We start from the raw sequence: 21,804 nt of genomic DNA, 5'->3' as shown, positions 1-21,804 counted from the left end.
CACATTTGCTCATCACATTCTTTTATGTGCATTTACTGTCTGATGTACCTAACACATTCAGCAGGCGGAACACAATTTTTTTAAACAGTGAGTTTGGATATAATGAGTTTTAAAGTGAATCAAAAATTGCGGCCATTTGTGGTAAAAACAATGAGACCTCCACAGGAACAATGTCTGGCTTAAAATACATCGGGAGGAAATACATATTTGAATAGAATTATTAAAAGTATCCATCCAGTGCTTTTCTGCAGAAGAATAGCTTGTGCCCTGAGTACAAATCAGTGTTGGGATGGAGAAACTGTCTGGCAGTAGCGCGGTTATAGAATAGAATGTCGTGTTGATATTTAGCCGAATCCATACAATCTGATGCATAATGTGGTTATTTGAGTGTCTGAAAGTCACGCACAGGGGCACCTGTAAGATAAATGAATGTGTCATTGTAAAAGGTTATCCAGCAATAAGGAATAGGGGGCAAGGGGTGATATATTCTCCTTCAAAAGGGCATGAGCGGTGTGCTCTTTTCCTGATTAAAACGAATGATGATCAGTTTATCATCTCCTGCAGCAATGGATAGTCATGGACATGGGCGGAGCTTTTGTTTTAGAAGTGCGGGGGACATATATTTTTTGAGTTATTATTTAAAAAATTATCCAGTCGGAAAAACACTCCAAACAGCCTACCCGACCACTCGGAAGCATACGCATGGTCCAAAATAAAGCACACGGTTGCGAATGTGAAAGTTTACCCCTGGTCATGGAGGCCAGTGGCGCAGCAGACATATACAAAATGCTAAATGATATGATAACGGGAGTAAAATGTTGTACTTTAAGAAGTGGCTGTCCTTGAGAGACTCAACCAGCATGCTATAATGATCATAAGCACCACAGACAATTTAACCCAGGGATTTAGACTAGAGAGAAGCTTAGTGTGTTTTGGCTGAGACCAGACTAGCCAACTAGCCCTGTCTTCCTTGCAGATGGCCTTTGCTCAGTATGGGGGCCAGAAGTAGATTGTATAATTGTACAGAGTACGGTTGCACATAGTCTTCCTCTAAAGCTTGCTGAACGTCAGATTCAGGAGCATAAGGTAAGCTAGTGTTTAAATGTGGCTCTTTCACTCTGCTGCTCAGCTGTGTCTGTGTCTGCCTCTACGGTTGCATAATGCATGGGGACAAACCCAGCAGAGGAGCTTTCGGCAATGTGGTACTGTGGTGCAGTCATTTTCTTTTTTAAATGTTCACACAAAGGTGTTAGGGAAGAAAATGCTTGTTTTCCTGTTTTGCCAGCAAAGCTGTGGTCATTACCTGTTGGTAAAGTTGTCCATTTTGAATCTGTTTATAAATAACAGTATTGCCTCGCTAAATCTCAATACAAAGGTGACATTTAGAAACAATAACCAAAGCAATGGCTGAGAAAAGTCTTCATGTGCAAATTATCATTATATACAACAATATGCCTCCATAGAGTTATGGTTGCCATTAGACAGCGCTCCCTAGCTGAATGCGAATCCATGGGAGAATTTCAATTGCATACTCCTTGCGTCCTCTTGTCTCGCATCCTTCTCAAACCCATTGGTCTCTCTCCCCTCTGACCTTCTCCTCCAATGGGTTTAGAGAAGAAGGCTAGGCAAGAGAAGTATGCAATTAGGATTCTCCCAATGACCTGGCAGTCACACTGTTTCCAAGCCAGATTTGATCTATGTTCCCATTTCCAAAAATATAGCTCACAGTGATAATCAAGGTCCTGATCCTTCACACTGTCACCTATTAACTGGCAGCAGATTCATCTGTGGTCTCGGGGCTGGCCATGCACGGCTCAATGCTGTCGTCCTCATTCTCAACACAGAAACTGGGTATGTCCCAAATGGCACCCTTTTCCATGTATGGTGCACTGTTTTTGATATGAGCCCTATGGCCGCCCTGGTCTAAGGGAGTGCGCTATGTAGGAAATAGGGTGCCATTTGGGGGACACACACTGTGAGGAGTGAATCACTCAGTAATTTTAAAGCAGCAGCGGTAGCATCAGTTTGACAATGTGTCCCATCCCTCCTTTCTCAGCCAACGGAAACACATCCAGCGGGACCGTGAGTACTGAGAAAGGCCGTAGTAGATTGCCTTGGCATCAGCAGCTGACAAGTCAATCTAAAACATTATCCCATTTGAGCTGGAAGTGCCAGATTCCAGGATGGTTCTTAATGCCTCTTGAAATTTGTTTTAGAATGGCACAAAACACTCTTTAACCTCCTTTGTGTGTGGATAATTAGAGATGATACTGAGAAAATTGCAAAAGTCACAGCCAGAACCGATCAAGCAGCCCAAGCAATTTGATGTGATTTGTGTCGTGCTGCTTATTGGTATATTCTTTTAGTCTTAAAGAACAGATGCCCAAGCGTTTGAACTCCTCTTCTGTTAGATTTCTTACCTCAAACTCTCATCAGAGGAGTGAAGGCAGAGGTTAAACAGAGGTGTACAGTTGAAGTCGGAAGTTTACATACACCTTAGCCAAATACATTTAAATTCAGTTTTTCACAATTATTGAAATTTAACCCTAGTAAAATTCCCTGTCTTAGGTCAGTTAAGATCACCACTTTATTTAAGAATGTGAAATGTCAGAATAATAGTAGAGAGAATGATTTATTTCAGCTTTTATTTCTTTCATCACATTCCCAGTGGGTCAGAAGTTTACATAAACTCAATTAGTATTTGGTAGCATTGCCTTTAAATTGTTTAACTTTGGTCAAACGTTTTGGGAGGTCTTACACAAGCTTCCCATATGTTTGGTGAATTTTGGCACATTCCTCCTGACAGAGCAGGTGTAACTGAGTCAGGTTTATAGGCCTCCTTGTTTGTACACGCTTTTTCAGTTCTGCCCACACATTTTCTATAGGATTGAGGTCAGGGCTTTGTGATGCCACTCCAATACCTTTACTTTGTTGTCCTTAAGCCATTTTGCCACAAATTTGGAAGTATGCTTGGGGTCATTGTCCATTTGGAAGACCCATTTGCGACCAAGCCTTAACTTCCTGACTGATGTCTTGAGATGTTGCTTCAATACATCCACATAATTTTCCTTGCTCATGAGGCTATCTATTTTGTGAAGTGCACCAGTCCCTCCTGCAGCAAAGCACTCCCACAACATGATGCTGCCACCTCCGTGCTTCACGGTTAGGATGGTGTTCTTCAGCTTGCAAGCCCCGTTTTTTCCTCCAAACATAATGACGGTTATTATGGCCAAACAGTTCTATATTTGTTTCTTCAGACCAGAGGACATTTCTCCAAAAAGTACGATCTTTGTCCCCATGTGCATTTGCAAACCATACTCTGGATTTTTCATGGTGGTTTTGGAGCAGTGGCTTCTTCCTTGCTGAGCAGCCATTCAGGATATGTCGGTATAGGACTCGATTTACTGTGGATATAGATACTTTTGTACCGGTTTCCTCCAGCATCTTCACAAGGCACTTTGCTGTTGTTCTGGAATTGATTTGCACTTTTCGCACCAAAGTATGTTCATCTCTAGGAGACAGAACGCGTCTCCTTCCTGAGCGGTATGACGGCTGTGTGGTCCCATATTGTTATACTTGCGTACTATTGTTTGTCCAGATGAACATGGTACCTTCAGGGGTTTGGAAATTGCTCTCAAGGATGAACCAGACTTGTGGAGGTCTACAAAAGGTCTTGGCTGAATTATTTTGATTTTCCCATGATGTCAACCAAAGATGCACTGAGTTTGAAGGTAGGCCTTGAAATTCATCCACTGAAACACCTCCAATTGACTCAAATGATGTCAATTAGCCTATCAGAAGCTTCTAAAGACATTACATAATTTTTTTAAATCTTCCAAGCTGTTTAAAGGCACAGTCATCTTAGTGTATGTAAACTTCTGACCCACTGGAATTGTGATATAATGAATTATAAGTGAAATAATATGTCTGTAAGCAATTGTTGGAAAACTTACTTGTGTCATGCACAAAGTAGATGTCCTAACTGATTTGCCAAAACTATAGTTTGTTAACAAGAAATTTGTGGAGTGTTTGGAAAATTAGTTTTAATGACTCCAACCTAAGTGTATGTAAACTTCTGACTTCAACTGTATATTGATCAGTCTTAGAGAACCAGAACCCTAAAATGGCCTTACCTTTCCAACGTACTGTGGTTCAGAACCCATATATTCCTCCAGTACAAAGAACTGGTTCCACACCCATCCTCGCTTTACCCTCTGAACCCCTGACGCCCCATGTCTCTTCAGTCCCAGTCCTGCCATGCCCCTCAGGTGGTGCTCTCTTCCCATCCTGCTTTGGGGTGGAGAGTGAAGGGGAGCCAGGAAGCCTTTGTCCAAGAGAAACCAAAAGACCAGCAGGAGACCGTTCCTTGTGATCATTGGCAATCTGGGCAGTGGAGGATCTCTGTTGAATTTCAGTGAGAGACTGTGAGTTAGACAATAACAGCTGGGTTGTAGACCCAAGGTAGAAGGGGATTGGGGGGATGTTGTGGTGACATTGTTAGATTTGCCTACAGGATCTTTGGTTTCTCACTCAACTAGTCCTCATTGATCTTTAGTCTGCTGGTGGAAAGAGGAGTGTCATGGTCTGACTTTACACTGCAGTTGAAGTAGTTACAAGGCAACATGGAAAGTCATCTCCTCCACCAACCGACTCTCTCTGTCAAACCTGTCTCTCAGTCTATGCGGTAATAGAGCCTAGGACGAGGCTACGTAATACATTGTCATACATTGTTATAAGCAGCAGTACTTCAAACAGTCCTATCTCATAACTGCCCGATCAGCAACTCATCAACATTGTTTAACAAAATCTGTTCAGGCTGTGTCTACTCCAATTTATTTCATAATTGAGGTCATAATACACGTTATATGTTTGTCTAGTCAAGCTTGACAGTGTCTTACTGGAGGGATTTTACGGATCATGATTCAGTGAAAACGAAACATGAGCAAATTGGTCCTCAGGAGTGCATTTAACTCTGCAAGTCAGGCAATGCGAATTTAGTGGAGCAGGAGCAAACATCAAACACAGTCGCACACACAGAGGAAAGGTAGATCAGATAAAATAAAGAGACTCCCTAAGCACGATTACATACACACAAGAATACAATTATTGTGCATAGTCAGATTAACATAAAAGTGTGTTTAAAATGTTTACATGCTTCGCAAAAAGAATGATTTCCCTTTTCATCTTGTTTACATGGACTCGTCTGAAATCAGGCTACCTGATGGAACTTTTGTTAATGCAGAAAACCAGCAATCAAAATAAACGTCCTACCATAGTGGCCATGTTATTTTTGCGAAACCTATTTGATTCTGAGTTCGGACATTTAAAGTTTGTATGTGAAAACATTTTGTAAGATGATGCATACTGTCAGTTTTTCCGAACTGACTTCACTCGCGCATAAGAGGAAGCCTTGCACTACTAGTGCTGGCACATGCCCAGATCGAATACACCGCATGGAACGCTGATCAAGTGGTGTATTTGATCTGTGCATGTTTTAGTAATTCAAAAGATTGCTCAGAAAGCCAGGTGTTTTAATCGGCATATGCTTACTTCGATTGATCTGGAGGACGCAGTGCAAAAGCTAGATGTCAAGGATTCAGTTTCTCTGTTAGTGGTTTGAATTTGTAATTTACATTGCATGGAGTATGTGACATTCCTGCATATCTAACAACAACTGCATACTAGAGAATAGAGAACAATTTTCATATTGCATAATCAAGTAGAATTCCTGTCACCTCTCCACCTACATACAGATGTTGGATCTTAATTTGATCACTATTCTGTTGATGATAATTTTCCTGCACAGCAGGAAATGCAAACTTGTGGTGTATTCAAAAAGTGTTCTAAAGTTTGTAATTTCCACTTAAAAATTTCAGACCTGATTTACCCCAACATAAACTGTATCAACCACCCTGCAAAAAAGTATACATGAGTTATAATCCACATAATAATTCACAATTCCCACTGCTGCAGGATTATTTTCCTGCTGTAGCAAACTGACTCAAATTAAAATCCTCATAGACACCCTCATAGACATTATACACTAGTGTTAGTTGTTTACAGTGCAGTGTCTGCATGCATAGTACTGAATGATAGGTACTGTATAGGCCCACATTCACTGATCCCGCCCCTCATCCCTCTTTACTTCAATCCTTCCCTCTACAAATCTGCTTCAACAGACCGGTTTATTTTTAGCATCAGGTTTATACAAATTTACAGTACAGTTTCTCTCCTTCATTGTGCTCCCAATCTGAATGCATTCTTCCTGTGTTGTCTGTTGAAAGGCGATGGTAGGCTACAGTCCTTGGTTGACAGGTTATTGTGCATCCATTGCTGTATTCTCTGAGGGCTAAACCCCCGCCATTCTTATCCCAAGATTGAACAAAATGTCCTTGTGTCTTGTCGCACTCGACTATTCCATATCCCAGTTTCCTAAGTTTAGTGGTCACCGAATGACGATCACAAAAAAAATTGGGGCGGTATGTATCCTAATGGTTAGGGCATTGGGCCAGTAACCAAAAGGTTGCTGGATCGAATCCCTGAGCTGACAAGGTAAAAATCTGTCGTTCTGCCCCTGAACATGGCAGTTACCCCACTGATCCCCGGTAGGCCGTCATTGTAAATAAGAATTTGTTCTTAACTGGGTTTACTTGATAGCTACCTACACAAATAGCTAGCTAGAACAAAGTGTTAATAAGAAAAATTAATTAAAAAGATTAAAATCAATACAAATAAGATCTCCAGTAGGCATCTACTGAGGGAGCTAAGAGTTGTGTTGTCTGGTTAAATAAAATAAAAACTGACTGAGAACATGTGTTGGATGACCTTGTTGAATATAGTACCTGCATCCATATGACTTTTTTTTATTGTTGTGTCCTATCAACTATTGTTTGTCCTAATCAGCAGGCCATCATCAGTCATCAGTGTTATTTTACAGACAATGTGAGATGTCTCCTGTAGTGTCTGCCCTCGGAGCAGAAGGCCTTATGGGAACAGACTAGTTTGTGATTTGCGGGAGCCTGCACTGCACTAACACTGGCCAACGAGGGCTCAACCAACCCCCTTACTGCACAAACATGTGACTTAACAGAAAGCCACCCCTAATCCAACAGAATTATCCTTAAACTCCCAGACAATGTCAGGCTGAGTTAGATTGAGGTCTCCAGAACTGTTGGTTGAGAGATGTGTTGAGAGATCCAACATTATCCCTTGAGAAAGGCAGAAGCCAACATTTTTGTGCTGGCTGAACTATATTGAATTGAATACATGTAACAGACTACAGTAAGCAATAACAGACTTGTAGTTGTTGTATGTGCATCCTGTGTTAAAACTTTTAGATAAAAACGAAGAACAAGTTTGCAACGACAGGCGTACAAGGACACAGACAATTACAAAGCTTAAACTATCACTCACAATAGCTCTTTTCTAGGAGACATCTTTGTGCTGTATAACACAATTTCATGTCATTTTGTTGCTGCATCAATATTCCGAGACAAAGGAAATGGTTTTGCTTGACTGCAATCTTGTTACATAAGAGCCCATTTGTCATATGATGTAGATTCCAATATGAACCAGCATAGCCTAGATGAACAGTGTTTTCGGTAGTGCACCAACATGTGAAACTCAGGCTTATATGTACTGTACAGTAACCTCTGAGCATAATCATATATTTAAGTCAAGGCCAAAGGCACAAACATCACCAGAAACATGAATGGATGGTCTGAGATGCCCTTATGGTACATTAATCATTTAGGGATTATGCTGAATGTTCAATGTTTTATAGAATATGGCCAATTATCTTTATGGTTTGACCAACTTTATTTTGTGTGGATATGTTAGTCAATTAACTCCATTACATACTGAGGCAAGTCATAAAGAAATGCACACATCATGTGTCGGTGATGTCTGTGCTAAAAACCGGCCTTTTCAAAAAAGTAAATAAATACATATTTTTTATGAAAAGTGGAGAGTCAGATATTCCCCAGCTAGCACAGAACGTTCCGAGAACCATATGTTTCTTAGAGCTTGGTGAGAGAGTGGTTGTCCTATGATTATTTTGCATACAACCTTCTAACAAATTTCTGGGAATGGTGCAGGATAGTTGTTTGGCTTTGGAACATTCTCAGCCCATCTATGGAACTTGACAAAGAAACATTATTTTCTTGGTATTTAATTACTTTAACAGAACGTTTACTAAAAGTTAAAACATGGTTACACTTTAATTTCAATGTTGATAATGTTCTAGGAACGTTCTCCAACTGGTTTGACATTGAGAATGTTCTCAAATAGTTCATAGAAAGTTCTGAAACAATGTTCTTGAACCAACTTTATGTTGGTTTCTGCAGGTTTCCTCATGGTTCAATTTAAAGTCATGTTCTCAAAACGTTAAGAAAATGTTCCCTAAAACCACAAGAAACATTAGTAACGTTCTAGGAACGTTTTAAGATTGTCCTTTAAAAACATATACATTCTGTTCTCAGCGTCAACAAAACTTGCTACGTGTGTTCAGGTGTGTTGGCCTCGCCCACTAATTGGCCACACCTGATCTTAATGAGTGCTTGTTTCCTTTGAAATAGGGTTTGTTTGAACAGACAAAAATTAGCAGCTTTGTATGAGTAAAAGAAACATAGGATGCTAGCTCCATCCTGGTGGCGCAGTGGACTAATCCCATGGGGAGAAAATAAAAAATAATACGTTCAAATCTCACCGATATCGTGCCACAATAAAGAAAAATGTGTGTTGCATGATTTAATGCGTAAGCAAATTAATTGTCCTGTCTGTGCTTGGAGTTCAAAACAATTCAAATAAGCTAGCATTATTGAAATATTCAGTTAAAATGTTAATTTCTGTTCTCAGAACGTTAATAAAACCTCCCTGGAAAACATCCAGGGAACCATAGTAAAACGTCCTCAGAACTTCCCTGCAACGTAACAAAAAAATATGTTTGCTAGAACAGAGAAAATGTTCACTTCCATTCTCAGAACATTTAAAAAATGTTCAGTTTTACATGTCAGGAAACATATCACTTTGTTCCCAGAATTAATGGGAAACCATAAACGTACGTTCCTACAACTTCCAAAGAACTAAATGTGCTAGCAGGGTCTATTGTAGCCTACTCTCATATGTTATTAATGCAGTGAAGGCAAGAACCAATGCTTGGGCATATAGTGTGTTCATACATCTTAATCAGTGGCGGCTGCTGAGGGGAGGACGGCTCATAATGTCTGGAACGTTGCAATTGGAATGGCATCAAACCATGTGTTTGATGTATTTGATACCATTCCACCTATTCCGCTCCAGCAATTACCACGAGCCCGTCCTCCCCAATTAAGGATCCACCAACCTCCTGTGATCTTAATGTTGCTTGACCCCAGGAAGAGTAGATGTTGCCTTGGCAGCAGCTAATGGGGATCCTTAATAAATACAAATAAATAGAAAGTAAAGATAAAAGATACAAACTCAGGTTGGCATTTTTCGTCATGAATGTTTGTTCTGGAGTCAGCTCTGCAGAGTGGTCGCAAGCTGGGATAGCCACAAAGTCATAAAATCTGATTTTAAACATTAACCCTAACCGTAACCACACTGCTAACACAATATATATTTCCTAGCCCTAATCTTAAATTAAGCACATTTTTGTTTTCATGAATTTTTATAATATTGCCAATTTTGACTTTGCAGTTGGCCTATCTAAGGGGAAATGGCTCAGTTCTGCCTCCAAGACAAGACTCATGACAATAAATGTCAATCTGCGCTAAAAACAGCAGAGAACAGAAAGAAACTGAAGCAGTTGTCTTCTTTTCACATACAGATGAAGGATCCTATTTTGATCACCCTGTTGCAGGAGAACTTGAATGTAAAACTTTTAGTGTATTTGAGGTTTAAAAAGGCTTTCAAAAAAAATGTATCAACCTTACAGAAATGTGGATGAATTATAATCCAAATAGAGTTTACATTTCCTGTTGCTGCTGGATCATTTTACTGCTGTAGCAAAATGGGTCAAATTAGTATCTTACATCTGCATTTGTGTTTACCATTTAAATACACACAGAGAGAATACCAGCCTAATATGGAATTCAGTGCACTCTATTTGAATACCTGCACCATTTGCATCAATTTCATCCAGTGCAGATCATTGAGCTCAATACCATTGACTGACCTGCTGCATGTTTTCCGTTCAAATGCAATAAATCTCTAAATGAATCCATGTAGGCACACTCCATGTGAGCTAGATAGAGTTAGTAGGCTGTATGTCCTATAGTGATATGGACAGAATTGATTTGCTACTATACAGGTCATTTCTTATTTAATTACTTTCATATCTTTTCTTTATATATCTTATCTTCTTAAAGATAAAATATTTAGTTCAATTATTATTTTGATGAAACAGTGAAATTAATTGGAACTCTCTCAAACTAAACATCAACCTTCAGCATCTACCCCAGTGGGTATAACTACTCCACTTCTCTGTTGCCAAATAAAAAGAAATTATCCTAAAAAAACAACAACAAAACAACTAAGGACACTAACAGTGACACATACCTTGACTGTCTCTCCCAGGCTCTCCGGCTGGTGCGCTTTAAAACCAGATTAATCCAAATGTCTGATGGCAAAAGCAATGCAACTCCCTTGCGAGCAAAGAACACATTCAGACTTACAACCCACACACACACACACACACACACACTCTCTCTCTCTCTATATATATGTATATATTTCTCTCTCTCACACTCTTTCTTCTCACTATCTCGCAGCAGATGAGTGTGGAGGAGAGATGAAAAATGAGAGATTGAGTATCAGCTGTATGTAGTACTATTGTGTTCAGGAGTGCTCAGCAGTGCACAGAGCGTCAAGCCAAGCTGCAAGCCCAGCACTCTGATATGCTCCTGTTCCGTGTGTTGTGAATATAGTTGAAGTGGGTGTCAGAGAGTCTCGATCCCCTAAGGTCCCCATGCTGGTCTGGAATCGTCCTCCCACCTCTAGTTTCCTGCATTAGTAGAGGGGAGGAACCCACTCCCTGCTGGATCCAGCCAGTGATGTGCTCTGTTGTGTTCATAATTTGAGGAGCTTGCTAGAGCCATGAGACTTTGATGGTAAAGACTCAATTACTGACACAAGGGTTGATGAGGCGCTGTCATGTAGGGGGTGTGTGTATGTGTGTGTGCGTGTGTGCGTGTGTGACTAAAGTGGGCTACAGGCTCGTTAAGAAATGAAATGTTACATATTCTAGTCTTCAGAAATTGATAGATTAGAGAAACTCATATGAATGCACTTTATCCATTTTTTTATAGAAAAGCTCCAGTTCTCAATGTTTTAAAATAGCTTTTGATGTATGATGTCCTTCATTATGGGCTGACCTATTTTGGATTCCACATTTTTCTCTCATCATTTCCTCCTTGTCTAGCTCTGGCCCTCATTCGTTGGTTGGTTCTCTGAGAGCTGTATTCTCCAAAATCAGGGAAGAGATAATGAAAAAAATGCTTTCGTTTGTAAATAGTGTCATTTCTAAACGGCTCAGCAAGGCATGTCATCTCACACACTGTAGCCTATGACAAGCAGCCACAAAGATAAAATAAAAGATTACCCTACCTTCTTATTACTAAGGTAAAAACAATTGTAAGCAGGGTGATGAAAACAACTTAACAAAGTAATTCCATGAAAATAGAATTGGTCAATAAAGCACAAAAATTACATGAACTGTATAAAACTGTAAATGCACTGAAGGGGCTAAATGTCATGTTTTGTTTGAATACGGAGCCTCCCAAACAAGAGTTTAAATGGTTTACAGTTTAGAGAGATAGAGTGATGTGGGTGGATTATGGGTTAGGATGCTGACAGAAAAGAGGGATTTAAACCCTAGCTCAGTTCCTACAGTAATGGAACGAAAGTACTTTAGCATACATGGCTGGGAAGCAATTAAGACAGAGCACACGACCACCAGATCACACGTGTTGTGTCCCAAATGGCACCCTATTCCCAATGTAGCACAGTACTTTTGACCATGGCCCAAATGAATCTGGTCAAAGTCAGTGCACTATATAGGGAATAGGGTGCCATTTGGGATGTAGTCAGAGGGTGTAAGGGGTCTGTTCAGCTCTCCCAGTGGCATGGTATCTGTGTACTTTGTGTCATCGCAGACAGACAAAGGTATTATGTTTTCCCTGCTCGCTTAGAAGTAGTAGTGGAATACATGGTCTTGTCCATCATTAGGCCAATTTACAGGCCCACTGCAGTCAAAAACATAATTTTTCTGTCTTTTATATATACACTCACCGGATAGTTTTTATTAGGTACACCCATCTAATACCGGGTCAGATACCCCTTTGCCTCAAGAACAGCCCAAATTCTTTGGGACATGGATTATACAAGGTGTCGGAAACATCCGTTGAAAACATTCCCCACACCAGTACACCACCGCCACCACCGTGTACCAGGCAGGATGGGTCCATGGACTCATGCTGCTTACGCCAAATCTTGACTCTGTTATCAGCATGACGCAACAGGGACCCGGATTTGACGGACCAGGCAATGTTTCCCACTCCTCAATTGCCCAGTATTGGTGATTGCATGCCCACTGGAGCTGCTTCTTCTTTATTTAGCTCATAGGAGTCGAACCCGGTGTGGTCGTCTGCTGCAATAGCCGTGACAAGGATCAACGACTTGTGCGTTCCGAGATGCCGTTCTGAACACCCCTTTTGTGCTGCACTGTTATTTGTCTGTTTGTGGCCCGCCTGCTAGCTTGCACAACTCTTGCCATTCTCCTTTGACCACACTCATCAAAGTGCTGTTTTCTCCCACAGGACTGCCGCTGACTGGATGATTTTTGTTTGTCGCACCATTCTCGGTAAACCCTTGACACTGTCGTGTGTGAAAAGCCCAGGAGAGCAGCCGCCTGGCACTGACGTTCATACAACACTCACTTTTGCCCATTCTAACGGTCAATAGAACAGTAACTGAATGCCTCAATGACCCCTCTGCCTGCTTTATACAGCAAGCCACGGCCACATGACTGTCTGTTGAAGTGATCCATTTTCGTGAACGGGTTTGGTGTACCTAATAAACTGTAAGATGAGTGTATTTCCACACTATGAGGTTGGGATAATACTGTGAAATTGGGAAAGTGATGATAATGCCCTTTTAGTGTAAGAGCTGTTTGAAAATACTGCCTGAAATTTCAGCCTGTTTTGTTGGTATGGAGATTTTTCCTACCTGGTCACGTCACCAGACGATCAATTAGTTAATAGATGAATAAGAAAGAGAGTTCCAAACCTTTGTGCCAATAACAGCTAGTTTTCAGTTTCCCCCTTCCCACGCGGACCACTGCCAGACAGTCCTAGCACAATTCTTACTTCAGAAATGGCTATTTTCTAAGAAGCAATTTTTGTTTCTTTTTTACCATTTTAATTAGAAACAGTTACAGTAAGGTACTTAATTGTTCCCAGACATGATTTGATAAAAACTGCTACATTGGACCTTTAAAAACTCCCCACAGACTAAGCCACTGCAACTGGTAGTAGTGGTGTGTAGCACACTTTGATAATAACATTGCATGATAGCGTTTCTCTGTGAGTCTGACCCTCTGCCTTTCTCCTAATGTGGTCTTAATTTGATTGTTGTTCACGGAGTAATGTGAATCCCCTGCCTGCTCTGATCAACCCCTGTCCAGATGGCATGGTGTTCCCCCTGAGAAACACAATTTAATCCTCCTAACACATGGTGGGCTGAGTCGTGCTCTCTCCCTGTGTGTGTGTGTGTGTGTGTGTGTGTGTGTGTGTGTGTGTGTGTGTGTGTGTGTGTGTGTGTGTGTGTGTGTGTGTGTGTGTGTGTGTGTGTGTGTGTGTGTGTGTGTGTGTGTGTGTGTGTGCATTTTTGTAAACAGGATAATCAGAGAGGGTGGAGAGATACTGTAGATATAACAGGTCTGGCAAGCAACCAGTGGGAGTAGTTGTGACTGTACTTTTGCAGATTTTTAAATTACATTGCCAAAACCTGTAATGAAGAATTTCTGTACTGTTGATGCATTCTGAAAAGGAATAATCATATGTTCTGATAAACTGAGGTAGCTACAAAACACTCCCCACACCCTCCTTGGGATCTGACAAGCTAAGGTACTGCTTAAAAGCCCTAGCACACACTTTGACCATATAATGCAGATCATTTATTTCCTTTTCCGTGTTACACTTTGCAGTCAGAACAAATAAAACAGGCATCTCATTACAGGTTAAAGTAGCTCCAGATGCCTGATAAAGGATTTGCTGCTTTGCCTTAAGGAAATACAGAAGCTTAGAGGCCCAACAAAAATTTAAACTGCTTATGTCCCCTACTGTACCAATTGTGGATTTGCGTGCCATTGTGACAGATGGGGGGTGGCTGCCACTAAAGTGAAGATAATCCAATGCAATACAAAGGAATTGTGCAAAGATGCTATGAGATTTCATGAAATCACAAGGGAATTGAATTGTACAGTTGCCGATGTGCCGTGTCTCTGACAAACAATGAGGTCTGAGAGCACTGGCCCATGTGGCTGTTTTTAAACTCATATTGTCTGTCAGCTCTTCTGACGTGTGAAGATACTAAATCCCCAACATGCAGTCTGGTAGGAGCTTCCAGAGTGTGATTTTATGCATTTCCTGGATATGGAAGTGACTATTATGTATTTCCTGGGAGAATAACCGTTCCCATTTTTATGATTTTTCTCCATGTGTTTTTCCATCTTCCCATTGACCTAAGATGGCAGATCAGTAAAAGCTTTCACTCTTGTGTACCAGGCAGTAGCCTATAGAATATAGTGCAATTCTGAGTATTATGGAAATAGTAGAATGCTGAATCTGTTCCCACTATTCTCTTATACCTTGGTTTTGCCATGACAATCTTTACTTTACACCAGAGGAGGCTGGTGGGAGGAGCTATAGGACGACAGGCTCATTGTAATGGCTGGAATGGAATTAATGGAACGGTGTCAAACACATCAAACATATGGAAACCACATGTTTGACTCCGTTCCATTAAATCCATTCCAGTCATTTCAATGAGCCCTTCTTCCTATAGCTCCTCCCACCATCCTCCTCTGCTTTACATGTATTACTTGGGAAGTGATGGCATGTAGTCTAGGCCATTCAGTACCTCCCCCTGAGGTCAAAAGAGTTAGAAATTGTCCTTGAGGGGGAAGATTTTTCCTGATATTGTTTCTGCCCAACCACTTGGAATAGATTGGAATGTTGGTCTCATTGGATCCTTCCACTAGCGTTTCATTGTAAACTTAAACAGAACCGAAAGGTCTCTTGTGTTCTTCAAAGATATAGAGGTTCTGAACATGTCCTCCGAGATTCCAAAGGAAAATATGAGAGGAGAATAGAGGGCAGAATCCTGTTTTAGATTCTGCATGATATTATAGAGCAGAGGCTTAGATTCATACAGGTCTGTCCGTGTTCGAACCAACAGGCTATTCTATTCATAGTCCCTGTGCCTCTGGCTGACCACAAATGAGGGCGACATATCAGATACTAAGAGGCATTCTGCAATGGCTATCAAATTAAATCATGGTCAGCCACACACATTTAATTTGTCCTGTCTCTCACTTCCACAGACTGTAATGAGGTCTCAGAGAATAGGCTACAAACTGATTTGGTTATCCTTCCGAAAATAATATTGCAATATTTCATTCTAATGATTAATCATCCTTTTTCATCCTTTTTCCCCCCAGGAGAAAGCATATTTAATCTGCTACAGTACCTTTAATATTACCAGGTCAGAAATGGACTAAAATAGATTGTTATGTTATTGTTAACACTCTATAATCTATAGTATACTGTATAATGTAGTCAGTGATATTATCATTCTTATTCATCCTTATAAGAGACTGGATAGTGGCTTCTAAGGGCTGCATATAAACGAAGCATGTCCTCAGCCTGTACAGGAGAGTGAGACCTCAGAGGGTCTAGCCCCTGGCAAGGTCAGTCAGAACAGGTTAATGACTAAGTAGAGTAGCACCCTCTCTAACAGGGTGGTTAATCTACCATGACAGGGTGGACACAAATCAAGCCCTAATGTGCTCAACGATGCAGACGGCAACGTCCCTAGCGTAATTACATGGAATGTGTGTAAACTTGTTGTTTCTCCTAGCTAAAATAATCTTTAAGTTCGGCTAAAATATGTCGAGGATTTATGCATATTCTTAAGGGCTTAGACGGATTCCCTACACATGCAAAGCATTATTTTCCCATCCAGTTGACATCAAAATGGAAACGAACATACTTTTTGGGCATAAACTGTACAGTATCTGGATTTTGTTGCATCAGGCTCCTGCAACATTGCACCCTGGCCAGCTTATAGCTTCCTGGTAAGACTCATGATTGTCTTCCATCATGCGGATATTTAGGCACAGAGAAAATGATGTTGTAAAATGCATTTGCACTTGTTTTCCCTCTCTGGAGATTGGTATGGACTCCTCAAATTCTATTTCCTCCAAAGGGACGGTGGTGCGTTCAGAATGTAAGATTTGATTGATGAATTCATAAATTTCCATGAGTAAAAAAAGGCTACGCATGTAATTAAATAATGATGGACACTACACCCACCAAGGTCAGGGTTAGTTTCACATCTCAGTGGGCTTGTTTCTCAGTTGAAAACATACACATGTTTTACTTGTTTAAAACTCCCTGTAGGCTCTTACTGTGCATCTATATATAAATATAGTAATACTACAGTATTTATACCATAGTATACTATAGTATTATCTCATTAGTCCCCCCCCCCCACCCCAATATGCCTCCCTCAATAAACCAATACAATATCTCACATTGTATACAGTACTATAATGGTCAGCCAGTGTTCAATGTTTTGAGCTGGTCAAATCATAAACTTTTTCGCTTGTTCACATAAAAATAGACTAGAGTAAATTGTTTTGTAGTTAGTCGTAATTCACAAATAAAATTGACTATACAATTACTCTATAGAGTAATTGTTTTTTTTTCTCCTTGAAGCCCACCGTTTCGTCTTAGTGGAATGAACAAAACAAAGCTTTCTCCTGACAAATACCCAATTAACTTTACTTTACACATTACAGTCTATTCTTTAATAAGGTCCAGAGGGCTTTTTCCATGAGATAGTATCTGCTGTGCTGATACAGTTGCCTCCTGCTTCAGTCATTTGTCACACGGTAAGGGTGGTTTGCTAGTATAACATATGGACCTATACATTCCTACTATATAGTGCACTTATCGTCAGGTTTTTCAGATGAACAAATATACAGTTTAGGCTTTAAATATATATATTTTGTTAAATATGTGAGTGTTTTTCAGCTGTTCAAATGGATTACCTGGAAAACCACATCTCCCGATTCCTAGAATAATCTCAAAATGTTGTGTTGCTTTAGTAAGCCTGCTGTAACTTTGGGGATTGACTTTCAGTTAACCCTGTTGATCTCTGCAGTGCTTTCAGGGGATCTACTGTACTGTATTCCTACCAACCACATGTCAACCTGTTACTGTCATTAATTTACTATAATGAGTTGGGTTACTACAGTTCATGGATTACTAGGACATGGGTCCAGAGTTGAAGCCATAGCAGGGCCAGAGGTTTGAACACTCGGACACCCAATCAGGATGGCTTAACATATATTTTTCAACAAAAAAAAGAAATACATGTTTGTTGTTTGCATTGCCTCCTGAATAATCAGAAATGCCGATAAATGCAGTAGGAGGTACTAGGGATCTAAATGCCCCAGAAGCCGATGTTTGGAGGATATATTGGCAGAGTGTTGTTAACACTTTGTATTAAAGTCGAGGGCCGGCAAAACGTGCCAATATTGTAACAGCTTTCTTTAGGTGAAAGAGAGTCGGACCAAAATGTGGCGTGGCTATTGTGATTCATATTTTAATGAAACAAGGAAAACCATGAATCAATACGAAAACCGAAACAGCCTCTACTGGTGCAAACTAACACACGACAGAAACACGGACATAAGGACAATCACCCACGAAACACTCAAAGAATATGGCTGCCTAAATATGGTTCCCAATCAGAGACAACGATAAACACCTGCCTCTGATTGAGAACCACTTCAGACAGCCATAGACTAACCTAGAACACCCCACTAAGCTACAATCCCAATACCTGTGAAAACTCCAAGACAAAACACACCACATACAAAAACCCATGTCACACCCTGGCCTGACCAAATAGATAAAGAAAACACAAAATACCAAGACCAGGGTGTGACAAATATATCCTTCAAACACAGGCTTCTTGGGCATTATCACTTTTTGTTAAGGGTTATCAACATATTTAAATAATGATTGACATACAGTATTTTAATTTTAAAATTGTTTTTATGGATTTATTCATACTATTTCATCTTCCACAAGATATAGTCCCAACACAAATCTAGGGTTGCTACCAAATCCAGCTGGTCATTCGTTCTATAGGTTCAGATGCTAGAGACATGACCCAGTCATTCTAAATGTTTCATTGCCATACTGGCTGGCAATGTTCTTATCCCTTGCTTGCTAGCTAGCCAACTACGGATAACTTACAGTCACGTCAAAAAGTGCAGCCAGGATAACAGCAAAGTAGCTACATTTGCATTTGTAAAAGCTGTTTTCTAGTGACATTTATTTATATAACAATAACAATGAGCCAACGAGGCACAATTTCGCCTGGCATAGAAAATGTTCTCGCTCATCAGGACACTGTTGTTCAGGGGAGCTAGCAAAGAACCAAGCTAACACAATCACTTCAAACTGAAGCTGGAAAGACTGCAAATTAGCTGCACTTTGATTCATTTGAGCTTTTTTCAATTGCCATTTATTTGTATATATCTCTTCAAATGATGCCAGCTGATTCATGATTCATTACTATGGGACAGCTGGAGATCGAATTTGAATATTGAAACAATGCTGCAAATATCATATAGACAGAAAGCAAGGTTTATACAAATCTCCTCTACATTTTAGTCTAAAAGAAATGTGAGATAAGGTTGAGATGCTTTTTAGAGTGGAGATCAGGTTTATAAAGTGCCTGGCTGGGCTGATGAGACAGTGGATTGCGCAGTCAGATGGAACAGAGGAAAAAGACATTGTAACGTTATATATTTAGCTGGTTGTAACTTGTGGAATAGCCTCCGCCTGGAATGCGGTTTTAACCCATCAGCATTCAGGATTAGACCCAGCAATGATATGGCACATCTACCCTCCCCACACAAGTACTACTAGCTAGCTAACAGTGGGCAAATTGTTTTGACCCTCTGCAATTCTTTGCTAATGCGAGATAGTGCTAGCTAGCTAGTCACAAGTTCTGGCAAACCAAAGTTCAAAGTGCTTTTTCAAAAGCCACGGATGGAGGATGAAGACCCCAGAGTTCAATATGTCTAGTCATTAGCCAATGAGGAGGCTAGCATGGCTACTGCTTCAACTTCCACAGCCCAGCTAAGTCACCATCTTCAAGCCCTACCTTGTTACGGTGAGCATGTCATCACAAATCTGCCTGCAGATTTGTCTGCAGTTGACAAACCACACACGCAACCAAAAATGTGAGTGTGCCCAATTAAAGTGATCAATGAAAAATCACAGTGTTTCTCATGGAAGTGGAAAGGACAGTTTTATTGGCTGGAATGCAGTTTGACAAGGGACGCTGTTTTCGGTAAAATGTGTCGACATTTCCTAGAGGCCACTATGGAAGGCTAATATGTTAGAGACAGATATAAGGATTGGAAGCACCTTTGTGATGAAAAAGAGGTTCTAGACATTGTGCGCTAAACAGGACATAGCATTACATCGACATAGGGCGAGTGAAGAGGCCATTAACAAGGGCACCTTTGGGGATTTTGAAAAATATATATCCAGATGTATATACAAACCACCTTGATTCGGTCTTACGTTGCAAAATTTGAAATTGTGTTTTTTACATTGGATAAAAGAAGAGACACAGAGCTACAAAATGATATATCATACAATGCATTTGAGGAATGATGGAAAAGTAATTCTGCTTAGAAAGTTGATAAACTTGTAACTTCACATTTGAGAAAATAGCCTTTGAATGTTTTGGTACATATTGGAGAACTCTTCTTTGTCTACACCCATTCAGCATTGTTCACACCCTCTTTTAAGCGTTAGGCCCATTGTTCACACCCTCTTAAGCTTTATGCCCACCCATTTCTTTAAGGGTTGATCCAAGCATTCTGTCCTAACAATAACAGTCAAGCACTCAAGATAACTGGCTAACGTGAGAGGACCGTTCACTGACCATTTTACTCATCCTAGCAGAGCTGGTTAGGATGTTTGTATGTTATCCAGAACAATGATGACTGCAACTGTGCAACAATTTAGCCTTTTTTGCCAACGTTTACTGACACCGGCCATATTCAACAGGTGATGAGCTTTCGTAAATTCGTCAGTTATTCTGTGCTTTGGCACACTCAGATGAGAGTGCTCTGAAATTGGTGTAGATAGCCAGAGCGAATTGACCAGCTATGTTTATCAACAGTTGTCACAGTGACATTCTATTGAAATGGTTACTTGCATATTGGAGTCTTTTGTTAAGACATATAGTTAGCTAGCTAGATAAACAATGAACCATAATCCCAACTCATGACGTTACAACCCTGCATGAATCTACAGGTAGCTAACCAACCAGGTTCAATGTTAGCTAGCTAACATTAGGCTATAACTAGCAAAGCAGATGGCTCTGAGATACGAATAATAAGATCGTACATGTTAAGTTAGCTAGCTATCTAACAGTACACTAACTTGAAATAAAAACGACTTTCTGTCCAAATTTGAAATTTGTAATATCTGAAAATGTAGCTAGCTAGACTATCTTACCTGTGCTCTGAAATCAGAGTAGATAGACAGAGCGAATTTACCAGCTATGCCTATCAACAGTCGTCGTTAAAATTGTTACTTGCACAGTGGAGTCTTTTGTTAAGCCTCTCCCTGTCACACAGATGCCACGGTTGCCCTTAGTTTGAAGATGTAATCCAGAGACAGGTGTTTTCTCCTCCTCCATAGCTATCATACTCTAATTCCACTGATTTCAAAAGTTGGTCCTCCAGAAAGTGGAGAGCAACACTTATGCAGTTCTACTACGCAATATTTTTTTTTAAAGCAGCGTTAGACAGGATTACCTACACATACTGACTAGCTCAAATAGGCAGAAGCATGCTAGAAGGCAGATCAATCCGAACTCATCTCTCGGCGTGTCCAGCCCACTCATTATCTCAGCCAATCATGGCTAGCTGGAAGGTTGCTGTTTTTTTCTGTGGCTAAACAAACTAGGCTTGTAATTTAACCGTTTTGTTCGTATTTACAGATGGCATACAAGTCTGTTATTAAGGCACATGAAAGTTCACGTTCCAAAAGGTATTTCTGGTTAAATGAAATTAAGCTTACGTTCAAATGGCTCTCCTTTGAAGTAGTGACCTGCGACATACGCCTAGTTTCTTGAAACGAGTCACAAATATGATCCAAAAATTCTAAATTGTCTAGAGCAGCTGCCCAAAAACACTAGACTTATGAGTCCAGATACTCAAAAGGAGCTGTTTGAGTCTGCAGCCTCGCTCACTGTTGGCCCAATGTGATCACTATCATATCTCTGCTGAGGATGCTGAATTATCCGTATTTATTCAGTCGGGGAGGTCAGGAATTCCCATCCCTTATTGAAGTTTTGGACAGCTGCAGCCCTAACATTTTCCCTAACATCAATAGACTACTAAGGGCCATCATCACCCTTCTTATGACTTCATATAGTATTTAGAGACTTCTCCACTACAGTACAGGCCAAATGAAAAGTTTCATCAGATCGTGAATGCTG

At 40.4% G+C, this 21,804-nt stretch overlaps 1 protein-coding gene across 1 annotated transcript in view; it reads right to left on the bottom strand.

The window, feature by feature from the left end:
• The window catches only part of LOC135558180 (cadherin-12-like), a 32,835-nt gene extending 22,214 nt beyond the window's left edge, over nt 1–10,621 (bottom strand). The window contains exons 1-2 of the mRNA XM_064991915.1: nt 10,540–10,621; nt 4,134–4,401 (exon numbers count right to left, since the gene is read on the bottom strand). Coding sequence (XP_064847987.1) covers nt 4,134–4,376 — 243 coding nt within the window. The 5' untranslated portion in view covers nt 4,377–4,401; nt 10,540–10,621. The remainder of the gene's footprint in view (nt 1–4,133; nt 4,402–10,539) is intronic.
• Nucleotides 10,622–21,804: the final 11,183 nt, after the last annotated feature.

This window comes from Oncorhynchus masou, chromosome 17, assembly GCF_036934945.1.
Source record: "Oncorhynchus masou masou isolate Uvic2021 chromosome 17, UVic_Omas_1.1, whole genome shotgun sequence".
In the NCBI taxonomy this organism is placed as follows: Eukaryota; Metazoa; Chordata; class Actinopteri; order Salmoniformes; family Salmonidae; genus Oncorhynchus; species Oncorhynchus masou.
Note: the sequence above shows the minus strand (reverse complement) of the source record. Positions and strands in the feature narration are given on the sequence as shown.